At 32.2% G+C, this 13,030-nt stretch overlaps 1 protein-coding gene across 2 annotated transcripts in view; it reads right to left on the bottom strand.

Moving 5' to 3' along the window:
- The window catches only part of LOC110024545 (QWRF motif-containing protein 2-like), a 37,015-nt gene that overhangs the window by 4,715 nt on the left and 19,270 nt on the right, over nt 1–13,030 (bottom strand). The window contains exons 2-3 of one of the 2 annotated variants that reach the window (XM_020724571.1): nt 11,403–12,924; nt 8,685–8,804 (exon numbers count right to left, since the gene is read on the bottom strand). In XM_020724571.1, coding sequence (XP_020580230.1) covers nt 8,685–8,804; nt 11,403–12,779 — 1,497 coding nt within the window. In that variant the 5' untranslated portion in view covers nt 12,780–12,924. Of the gene's footprint in view, nt 1–8,684; nt 8,805–11,402; nt 13,023–13,030 lie in introns of those variants that run through there. The other variant, XM_020724570.1, reaches the window with a different exon arrangement.

Here is a 13,030-nt window from a genome sequence, read left to right as displayed (position 1 = left end):
CAATTCCTATATATATATATATATATATATATATATATATGTTATGGATGAATTAAACATAGTATAATGATTTTTTTTTTTCATACGATATGTTTTGCTTTACAAGAAAATGACTACTACTCATATTTCCAGTTAAAATAACCTACCATTTTTTCATTGAAGCAATAAGCTGGAACTATAAAATAATATATATGTTGTAGCTTGAGAGGGAGCGTTGGCATATTTTGTAGGTTCCTTCTAATGGAAATTATTATATTCAAGGGATATAATATGATATCCTCATAATTAGGGATATTATTCCAGATTATTTGTTTCTTAATTATGCTCCCTTTGTGACTTTATATAACCCCAACCTAATTGGTTAATGATACATAATTTTTTTTCCTCTCAACACAAACATATAAAATGTATTTATTCTCTAGAAGAAAATGAAAAAGAGAATTTTAAGGCTACGAGATTAATTTTTATTTTACTAATTTTTCTTTTAATTTGCATCATAATTTCATTTCAACTTATGCTAAGCCTATGTTGCATTTTTATTACTAAAATCTCTGAGACATGTAAAGGTCATAGATCACTAAGACTTAATTTCTGATAAAAAATTATGGCCCTCTTGAACATCTGACGAGCTATCATGGCTCGTTTTGACAGCCTCTAGTTTCCAACATATTACTATTTTTAAAATTAGTAGAATTCACTGTTAATTTTTTTTTTTAATTTATTATCCAATTTTATGACACAAATTCATAAAAGATATAATGATCAAAATCTTTGAATTCATGATTTTACATACCTATAAGTAAGAGAAATATACATGTATCCATGATTGTAGAATTAGATATGAGGAGATGAAGTTTTTCTCTCTAATCCATTGAAATTTTCTGTACTTTCTGATGAAGAGAAAGATACGGTGTTTGTTATGAAGAGAGAGAACCCTTATCTGAATTATGCGTTATTTAACTACCATCCATCAGTGAGTTACTAACCAATAAGATTTATGATAATTTAATTAATTAATTGATATTTATTATTAAAATAAATGACACATGTTAGTAACCACCATTCAAAAGCAGTAACTTATCAAAAAAATTTTAAAATAATTTAATTAATTAATTAAAATAAATGACACACACTATTAACTACAATCCATAAGGGGGTCACTTATGATAAAGGATTTAAGATAATTTAATTAATTAATTAAAATAAATGACACACATTATTAACCACAATCCATAAGGGGGTTATTTATCAAAAGGATTTAAGATAATTTAATTAATTAATTAAAATAAATGACACACATTATTAACCACAATCCATAAGGGGGTTATTTATCAAAAGAAATTTAAGATAATTTAATTAATTAATTAAAATAAATGACACATTAGTAACCACCGTCCATTAGAGGGTTATTTATCAAAAAGAATTTAATACAATTTAATTAATTAATTATCATGTATTATTAAAGTAAATGACCCATGTTAGTGGACTTGTGGGCAATGTGGGCCACAATTAAAAAATTAACACTCCCACTTAGTACACATAATTTTTTTTAATAGTGCATAACATACTACACAAAATGTAAGCTAAAATCCTTCTTTATATTGGTCAAATCATAAATCATCATTAAGTACAAAATTAATAAGAATCATGGTGGATGTGTATCAATTTATCGACACAGTCCCTTCCATGCATCACAATAACAATTACATACTTAACATAATGAGAAATAACATTATGGTCTCATAATATCTATTAAAAGACAACTTTTGTTAAACATCACACAACGTAAAGTGTACAGTAATGATAAAACAAGATATATAAATGTCAGAAACAACAATTAGCCGAGCGCAAAATTTCGGTAATGCTCATTCTAACGACATGTTCGTCAAATGTATTCGGTAGTAACTCTTTCGTCAATAGATCCACAATCATAAGACGGATGCTAATATGCTCAATTGACACTCTATGTTTCTAAACTTCTTCCTTAATGATAACGTATTTTAATTCCATGTGTTTAGCACCTTTGGAATATCTGTCATTTTTAGAAAAGAAGACTGCTGCAGAGTTATCACAATAAAATTTCAGCGGTTTAGCAATACTATTGACAATTCCAAGTCCTGAAATAAAATTTTTCGGCCATAAGCCATGAACTATAGCTTCGAAGTATGCCACAAATTCAGCTTTCATATTGGATGCAACAATGATAGTTTGTCTTGCACTTTCCATGAGATTGCTCATTTAGCCAAAAAAAAACAGATAGTCAAATGTTGATTTTCTGGTATTAACACATCCAACAAAATCTGAATTTGAATATTCTATCACTTCAAGGTCATTAGATCTTCTATAATTAAGCATGTGGTCTTTTGTTCCTTGCAGATACCTCAAAACTTTCTTTGCAGCTTTCCATAATCTATTCCTGAATTACTTTGATACCTGTCCTGCATCCCGACAACAAAGCTAATGTCTGATATTGTACAAGTTTGAGCATACATTAAGCTTCCAACAATAGATACATATGAAATTTCTTCTATTTGTTTACATTTCAAATCATTCTTTGAACACTGCATAAAGTTAAATTTGCCTTCTTTCTGAATTAGAGCAACACTTGTAGAGTACCCTTCCATATTGAATCTTTTAAGAACTCTATCAATATATGTTTTCTAAGACAACCCTAACAATACTTATGATCTATCACAAATTATTTCAATTTCAATCACAAATGATGTCTCACTCATATCTTTCATTTCAAAGTTTTTTGAGAAAAAAGTTTTGGTTTCATATAATAAGCAAAGATCATTAGTAGCTAGCAAAATCTCATCAATATACAGCATGAGAAATATGATTTTGCTCCCACTAACCTTCAGATATATACACCGATCAACGATGATTTCTTTAAATCCAAAAAATGTGATGGTATCATTGAACTTAAGATATCATTGTCAGGAAGCTTGCTTAAGTCAGTATATTGATTTCTTAAGTTTACACATCATATATTCTTTTCCTTCAACTAAAAATCCTTTAGGTTGACTCATGTGGATCTCTTCATCTAAATTCTCATTCAGAAAGACAGTTTTCACATCCAATTGGTGCAATTCCAAATCATAATAAACTACTAGTGTCATGATAATTATAAATGAATCCTTCTTGGAAATTGGAGAAAATGTTTATTTATAATCGATGTCATCTTTCTGAGTGAAACATTTGACAACAAGTCTGACTTTATATCATTCAATATTGTCATTCGAGTCGCGCTTAGTCCTAAAGACTCATTTACACCTGACTTTTTTACAACCTTCAGCCAATTCAACGAAATCTCAGACTTTATTGTGATCCATCGATTTCAATTCATCTTTCATTACATCTAACCATGTAAAAGAATTCGTACTTTTTATGACTTGTGAAAATGAAACGGGATCTTCATTGGCTCCCAAGTTAAACTCAGACTCATGTAGATAAACCATATAATCATCAGAATAACAGAGATGATTGACCATTTATATGTTGTTCATGTATGTTGTCGGGCTGTTCAACAAATGTATGAATAACAACTTGAGAAAAAATTTCGGGTAAATGAATGTGAATCCTAATTTCTTGGATCTCCACTTAACGTGATTTTGAACCCCAAATAACTTCATCATTTTCAATGAACTTAGCATTTTCTGCTTAAATAATTCTTGTACTGTGATTAGGATAATAAAATCTATATTCTTTAGATTTTTCTGGATAACTAATGAAGAAATCACTGGTAGTTCTTGAGTCTAGTTTCTTTTCAAGTGGATTACATAATCTTATTTTCGCTAGGAAACCCCAAACACGCAGGTGCCTTAAACTAGATTTCCTTCCCATCCACAGTTCAAAAGAAATCTTTGGAACTGCCTTACTATGAATCATGTCTAAAAAATAAGCAACAGTCTTTAAAGCATGCATCCACAATGATGAGTGTAAAGAAGAATTACTCATGATACTCATAACCATTTCCATCAGAGAATGGTTTCCTCTTTCTGCAACACAATTTTATTGTGGAGTTCTTGACATAATGTATTGAGCACATATGTCATTAGTTTGAAAGAATTTAACAAATAGACCTGAACATTGTCTAGATTTATTGTATTTTCCATAATATTTCCTACCTTTATTAGACCTGATAATTTTCACTTTTTTATCTAATTGTCTCTCAACCTCAATTATAAAAACCTTTAAGGCATCTAGTGATTGAAATTTTTGATGTAATAAACAGACTTATCCATAACGCGAAAAGTCATCAATAAATGTGATAAAATGTTTTTTTTCCACCAAAAGATGAAACATCAAAAGGTCCACAAACATCAGTGTGTATACTTTCTAAAAGTTGTGTGCTTCTTGTGGCAGTTTTCTTAAGTGTGTGTTTTGTGTATTTTTCTTTAATACAATCCACACAAATGTCAAGATTAGTAAGATTTAATTCATTAAGGATTTCATTCTTTACTAATATTTTAATTCTTTCTTTGGATATATGACCCAAATATTTATGTCACAAATAAGTTGAATTTTCATTCATAAAATCACGTTTAGTACCAACATTAAGTTTAAACTTATATAGACCATCACAAAAAATATCATAACCAATAAGATGATTGTGTTTAAACAAACTGAAACATTTATTCCCAAATTTAAAAGAATATCCAATGGAATCAAGTTTAAACAATGAAATCAAATTACAAGAAACAAAAGAGACATAAAATGTTTGAAAAAAGTCTAAATGATGTCTAGTATCTAAAATCAATCGATAGGTTCTAATGGCTTCAACTGGAGCTTTGACTCGGTTTCCCATGAAGACAAACTTTTCATTTGGGTTTATGATTTGAATTGTAAGGAATCTTTGCATTGTATTGGAAACATGAGTGGTACAACCAGAGTTAATCCACCAAATATTATAAGAAACTTCTATCAAATTTGATTTGAAACATATAAAAATACAAGGTTTACCTTTCTTTTCAAATCAGTCTTTGCATTTTTGACACTCATTTTGATAGTGTTCAAGTATTCTGCAAAAATGACACTTAATTTATTTATGTTCCTCTTTGTCAATTGGGGCAGATGACGCATTAATCTTTAGTGATATTTGCTTGTCCTTTCCATTCTTCTTTTCGAGTTTCCTTACATCTCTTGTTTAATGACCCATGAGATTAATTGAGTGATTTTCTCCTTTCTCAAGTCTTGTTTCCTCTTGAATGAGCATACATTGCAGTTCATTCACATTTCACTTATCTTTCTCACTTATCTTTCATAGTGTTACTTATCTTTCATAGTGTTGTAATTCATATAAAATGAAACATACTCAGGAGACAAGGAGTTCATGATAAGCTGTACAAGAAAATTTTCATTCACTTCCATTCTCAGGGTCTTAAGTCTTGCTGCTATGTTCGTCATTTCAACGACATACTCATGCATAATACGAGAACCATCAAATTTCATGTTGTTTAACATACTCAATAGTGTCCCAGCAAGAGACTTATCAACACAATCAAACTGAGAACATCCCTCAGCAAATCTCATGAATTCCTTAGCACTTTCAGCGTTAGAAAATGTACATGTTATGTTGTTGCTACAGTCCTCTCAAGCTTTATAGAAAGATTTTTGCTCAACACTAATCATTAAGAGCAGGAGGCTATTAAAATGTTCAACACTATTATAACTGGACTTGCTCGCACCATTCTGAGAAATTAATCTCATTGAACGTCTGAACATATGTAGTTTGCGAATGAAGAGAAACAGAAGTAGATACTGCAAATAAATAAAACATACTCATACATTAATGCTTCGAGTATTAAACATAAACTGATATTCATAATCAATCAGATTAAATAAAAACATTAATAGTATATTGATAATCTCTTTTGTGTGATATAGCAATACAATAATAAATAAAGTTGATGCATGATTTTGATTTAATATAATTAACAATTATTTATACTCAAATTAGACATGTTTATTATTTTTAGATATATAAACATATCTAATTAAGTATATAAATATGTCACAATCATATTCAAAGATTATAAAATAAATAATCAACTTTTGGGCGATCCACAAATATTTTATAATAAATGAATTTTAATATACTTATAATAAAATACAAAATTGTTTCATAATATATTAATTGTTACATAATAAAGTTGATGCATGAATTTTAATATACTTATAATAAAATAAAATACAAAATTGCATCACAAACTCATGAGTAATTGAATTTATTTCTTTGACATCTGTTAAACATATTAATTTGGTCACTTTAATGACTAACAAATTAAACATAATATATATATATCATATAAACAATAATTTAATCAGAACAATATATATTTCATAATATAAATTAATAATAACATAAACTATATGGTCAGGTAGATTAGCGAAGAAAGCCGACCGAAAAGAAACAAATTCATAGTTTAACAAAACTCAAAATAATCTCTCGATTCATCAATTAACTTTAGTGATCTAATTCCAAGATCTAATCTACAACGGAAATCTAATACAATTAACAAAAATAAAAATGATAAAAAATCACAAATTCAACAATCAAGTCTCTGATACCACATGTTAGAATTTTTTTTTAATTTATCATATAATTTTATGACCCAAATTCATAAAACACATAATGACCAAGATGTTTAAATTCATGATTTCTACATACTCATAAATAAGAGAAACCTACTAGTATTCATGATTTTAGAATTAGATCTGAAGAAATGATGTCTCTCTCTAATCCTCTGAAACTTTCTGTACTTTCTGATGAAAAGAAATATATAGTGTCTGTTAAAAAAATAGATGACCCTTCTCTGAATTATGCGTTATTTAATCACCGTCTGTCAAGGGGGTTACTGACCAATAGGATTTATGACAATTTAAGTAATTAATTGACATTAATTATTAAAATAAATGACACGTGTTAGTAACCACCATCCATAAGCAGTTACTTATAAAAAATGATTTAAGATAATTTAATTAATTAATTAAAATAAATGATACACGCTAGTAACACCATCCATAAGAAGATTACTTATCAAAAAAGATTTCAGATAATTAAATTAATTAAATAAAATAAATGACACACATTAGTAACCACCATACATAAAGAGGTTATTTATCAAAAATGATTTAAGATAATTTAATTAATTAATTAAAATAAATGACACACATTAGTAATCTATAAGGGGGTTACTTATCAAAAAGAATTTAATTAATTAATTACAATAAATGACACACATTAGTAACCACCATCCATAAAATGGTTACTTATCAAAAAGAATTTAATATAATTTAATTAATTAATTGTCATTTATTATTAAAGTAAATGACTCATGTTAGTGGGTTTGTGGGCAATGTGGGCCACAATTAAAAAAATTAACATTCATTAGAACCAAGTGTATATTATTATATCACCCCTTTCAAAAAATATTTTGCAAGAAGACAACCTTTCTAAGATTGAAAATGTTGATGCTACATAATGATATTAATCGTTATGCCAATTGAAATAATTGTCAGATTAACATACAAGCATGTTGGCTTTTGATCCATAACAATATTAAATTTTAGTTGATTGTTATATTTTCCCTCCTATCAATATATATAAGATAAGATCCTATTCATCATTTAAACCTTAAAAACACCCATCAACTTTATGACACATGCTATGGTTATCGGTACGTCATCTAGGAATGGACAAAATTCATGCATCCCGATCACGAAAATATAGATGGTACTGTCGGTGCGTGCGACAATAAACTTGCAAAAGAGGGTATACTTTTATCTTCATTGTATATATCCACAAAGAAGAAATATGTTACATTGAGGATAGTAGCTAAAATTCAGTTAATTGATAAAATCAATAGAAACTACACAGCATAATAAATAAATTCCTAATATATTCAGGCACACAAAAAAGTAAAGTTTCAGCCAAAGATTAAATTTGGTCAGAAAAAGACTTGTTTTAAGGTTATCTTAAGCTCCTGCCCTTACCTGTATGTTGGCTTAAATGTCATTTGGTCACTCTGGGGACCTCTAGTGATGTATTGGCATTTTGGGTGGTTATGTAGGTCATATTAGTCATTGAAACCTCTACCAGATCCTACTCTACAGCTGATATAATTTGAAAGAGAGAATGTACACAAGGTGTTAATCATCTACTTACAAAAGAAAGGACCATCTTCTTAACTATGAAGAGTTTTCGAACTCAAATCCAGAGCCACAACTTCCCTATGTTGCAGTCGCACTTGGCACTGACAGAGAAATAAAGATTGTGAATAACTGGCAACTCTTGCCTTTCTGATTGGTTTACAATCAATAACTAAAAAAAGTGAGGTTAACCTTCCTTTCTTTCAATTAAATCACCAATCCAATCAGTTTGAACAATTCGCTGCGGAAAACATTACTCACTCTAAGAGAGGCCATCTTATCAAGAACCTAAATTTCCTGAGAACAAATAATTACAAAGATATTCTTACACAAAAACTGTTAAACTATCTGCAAGCGCATAAGCTTTCCTAAGAAATACAGTAAGTCACCAATAATCTCAAAGCTACTAATGAAATTAATAATAATCAACGACAAAAAGATAGAACCAGAAAAAATTAAAGATATATAATAGCAAACAGTCTTCGGTCAGAGAAATGGTAATAGTAATCATATTACAACGGAAAACTTACCTGACTCTTCAGAATGGTAGTTAGCTTTAGATTTTGTGTCAGGAAGTGTAGCTTGGTTTTTTTAATAGTAACCAAGTCACGCATCTCCGATATAGTTATCCACGCGTTATACAGATGTTTCTGAAATCAATCATAAGAAGGCTTCAGGTTATAGAATTTAGTGGTTCAAAGAGCAAACAAGAATAATATCAAAAAATTTTGAAGCACACTAACATGGAGCATGAACATGGATAATAAATTTTGCAGGAATGATTTAAAAACAAGCAGAATGCTTGCTCATAAATGCCACAATAAAAACTGAATTCCATACATAGGTAAATTGCTAAATCCATGCAACAAAAATTAGATATTACAGGTGAATTGTCATCAAATCAAAACTGAGAATTGAAGTGGATAGATATTTTATAATGTCAAATAATGAGATAAAGCAACCAAGACTTAAAGCAGGAAAAGATTAAAGAGGTTCTTCTTTATTTTTTCCAATTTGTTAAAGCCATATATAGTCTGACAAGTGATTGTGGAAGTACCACGGTTTACCATGTACTCGAGTTCGGGATCAAGTGTTCAAAACTTCTAAATTCCATAATAATAAATAAAATAATTCATGTCTTTAAAATGTCTCAGGAATGTGCATGTAAAATAACTTTCATGAAATCAAGGTCATCAGTTTAATGTGGTTGTAAAAGAAAAAAAAAAAAGCATTCTTTACCCAAATTAGTGCACAATTCACATAAAATCCATGCAAGTAAGATACAAGCACATGACCACATTTATATATTCTTTTACTTACACTTGTGACTTCACAACCTTCGCTGTAATTGCCTGCTAATTTCAACAAGCAAAACTATGCTACTAAAATGCATGTCATATCTACATTGCATGTAGTTTCATTCGTGGGGAGTTGTAGAAATTGACAGAAAGAAATTGCCTCTTTTCCTAATTATGCTAAAATTTATAATTTTAGAACATAAGCTAAATAATATTAATGATGATCTTTTCATCAATTGTTAACTTGTAAGTTACAGTATTTGTTGATTTAATTGAAGAAATTAATATAATTTGATCTTTAGTTTTATCAATTTTAAATAATAAAAATCAAACCAAGTACCAAAATCAAAGAAAGTCAAACCTTACTCATAATGGAATCGATAATATAACAATAAAAACAAACCATATATCAAGATAGATTCGGTTCCATTTTTCAGTTTTATCTTAACAATGTAAACCCTCAGGTTAGACTGAAAATGAGTGAATAAAAACACCAATTTGATGGCCTATAGCCCTCTTTGAACAAAAAAAAAAAAAAAAGTAGAAAAAAAAACCATGATTAAAGAAATTTTCTTTTATGGCAGGTCCAGATTCGAAGAAAATTAACGGCTGTTTAGGATCATAACATTTATTTAATAATGTATTTAAAAATAAAAACAGCTGTTAAGGATCATAACATGTATTTAATCACGATTTTAAGGCAGTTCAAGTAAAATCCTGCTTGTTATCCTTATCTTATATTTATTTACGAATATAATGTTATGAAAATTCACAGCTGTTAAGGAGAAATTTCATTTAGAAGAAGAAAATTAAAATTAAAATAGAAGCTGGTTTGCTTAAAGGATAACAAGCAGGATTTTATTTCATGACTAACCTCTTAAAGCAATCCTGTAGAGAAAACTGAATGCAGCATTGGGTTTAGAAAACTTAAAAACTGTCATTGTGCACTACAGGTATCCTATTTAATTGTGAGTTTGTGACTACCTATGCGAATCAGTTGCAAAGCTGCAAATTTTTTTCCATTTTTCTTCTCTCTCTTTTTCCATTAATTCCACAAACTCTCGATAACTTCAACTGATACAGCATGCGCTCATTCAAGGCAACAAGATTAAAGCTTGTAAGGTGTACTAAGCAGACTATATATTAAGTCTTTCCAAGCTAAATTGATACTATTACATTTAATGATGTATTGGCTAACCAAAACACAAATCTCATAAACAGTAGCAGTTCAAATTTCATTAGTCAAAAGGCCAAATTTTACATGCAGTTGGCAGGTTGGCTTAAAAAGATAACCTGGGTTAGAATTTTTACCCATAGGAGATTAAGTTGGTCTATGATGAAAAAATTTCTTGCAGAAAGAGTTATTTATGTTAGACATAAGTCCAAGAGTTTAAGTCATCAATCAAACAAAGCCGACAAACTACAAATTGTAATGGCACTTCTTTCAAGGGAAAAATTAATTAAAAGCAATGCAAACTATTCTTAATTATTGTGCATTTAAACCAACAAGCATATTAAATGAGACAATTAGAAGGTATCTAACGGTTGACTTGAATAGAGAGTGCGCCTGATGAAGTAATTGTACAGCAAATCTGCAAGATTCAACATTTTTGAAATAAGCGATCCATTACTTATTGCTCTTACTGTTTGATAAATCAAGTAAAGGTCTGTGAGAATAAAAATTAAACTTAGAAAAAAAAGTGAGTTCTTCTTAAAATCATTATTGAAGTTTCAAAGCATTGTAAGAGTTCGAAGCGAACAGAGGTTTTTAATTTCAAATGTGCCAAATGTGGAGTAATTTTTTTCATATGAAAGTTGCATTTCAGTTCAGACTTGATACCACGCTTCAAATAGAAACACATGTATCCAAACCAAATGTTAAGTTATAGCACATAGGACTCATATCAAAAAAGCAAAGATAACTAAAATATAAAAAACTTTGAAGCTTACCTCTGCAGCCACTCTTTGAATCATCAGTGCAGCATTGGCCCTTGCATTCACATACCTCCACTGCAAATGCTGGTCGTGCAATAGCCTCAACATATGGGCCTCTTCGATCCGATTCTCTCCTTTTTTAGCTCTCCTCACCTCAGCAGAAAAACTTATAATCGAAGGTGCATTAGCTGTCAGGCGTGCAGGCAAAGAACTCACCAATGTACTACTACTCCTTGCCCTTAAAGGACTGACGACTCCTCTTGATGGAGAACCTGCAAGTTTACTGGGACTGGAAGGTCTCACAGCACCCCTAAGTGGAGAAGAGACAAATCGAGACAAAGAGTTTTCGCCAACTGATCTCCTCACAGAAGCTATTTGTGGCATGGCAGGGCTCATTGAGCCGCCTGAAGATACCGGAGTCCCAAGTTCCGGCAGCCGGCGAAGCCTGTTATTTGTATCCTGCCAAAATCGGGCAGGCATGCTAATCCCGCAGGAAGTGACCCGCGCATGGCGAGGTGCGTTCAGCTCATGAACCCCTGAATTACTTCCGGATGAAACACTATCCGTGTCTGAAGAAGCCGAGAGTTCCGCCCCAACAAATGAAGCCCAGCCTGAACCACCGTCGACCAACATTGACTGCCGCAGCAACTGAACAGTAGTGAGTAGATCATTCCTCTCACCCGAGCAATCCAGGCTCTTCGTCAGAAGACTGGACTTCCTGCTCCTGGCCGCCGGCCAGCGATGGCAGTGATCCGGGGTCCTCGAGGTCTCGGACAGATCGGTGCTGACGGCTGAGGAGTTTCGAACCGGCGTAGTGGGCCTCCGGCGATCCGGTGTTGGCTTCCGGAAGGGCGTCGTGGAGTCCGCCTTAGCCTTGCTAGTCTGATAGAAGAAGGATTCGTCCTGAAAGGAGACGGAGAGGCTCCTGGTGGTAGTGCAGAACCCCCCCGCAGCATCCGATCCCTCTGCCGTCGAGGCGCCTCGGGGATCTGGGAGGGGAGTAGAGGAGCGGGTCCGATCCACTGACTGGGACCTCTTGGAGGTCAAGCTTTTTGGAAATGAAGATGGCGTCGACGCCCGATGATTGGCAAGAGGTGAAGAAAATCGCCGGGAAGGAAAGGTAGACAACGAAGAGGAGAAAGTGGAATTCGTGGAGTACGAAGTGGAGGTAGTTGACGAAGAAGAAGAAGAGTACGAAGACAAATATCTGGAGGAGATCTCCTTGCTGCGCGGCCGCCGAGAGAATCCAGCATTGTCCCTCTCGGACGGAGTTAGTGGTCGCCGTGACACCTTCGCCGAAGGATCATTTGGCCGAGTGACGACGGGAGTGTTTTTGCGAACAGATGTAGTGGCAGTATGGGAGACGACGGCCGCGGGGGCCGCAATCACCATGTCCTCCAGCGATATCACTACTCTCGCTTGGTTGCCTGTTACCGATATACCACTTTCAATGTCACTGGTAGGGATCCGATCTCCGCGCAAAAACAGAGCACCATATCGCAACCACTCACCGGATCACCAGTGCCGGAAAGGAAAACTGCGGCAGAGAAGGGAAGCGTATCAGAAAGAGAGGGAGAGAGACGACGGTTTCCGTGATTATTTATGTTTACAGACTTATTAGGAACGAGTGGGACTGTGAACCG

Source organism: Phalaenopsis equestris, unplaced genomic scaffold (assembly GCF_001263595.1).
Source record: "Phalaenopsis equestris unplaced genomic scaffold, ASM126359v1 Scaffold000258, whole genome shotgun sequence".
NCBI lineage: Eukaryota > Viridiplantae > Streptophyta > Magnoliopsida > Asparagales > Orchidaceae > Phalaenopsis > Phalaenopsis equestris.
Note: the sequence above shows the minus strand (reverse complement) of the source record. Positions and strands in the feature narration are given on the sequence as shown.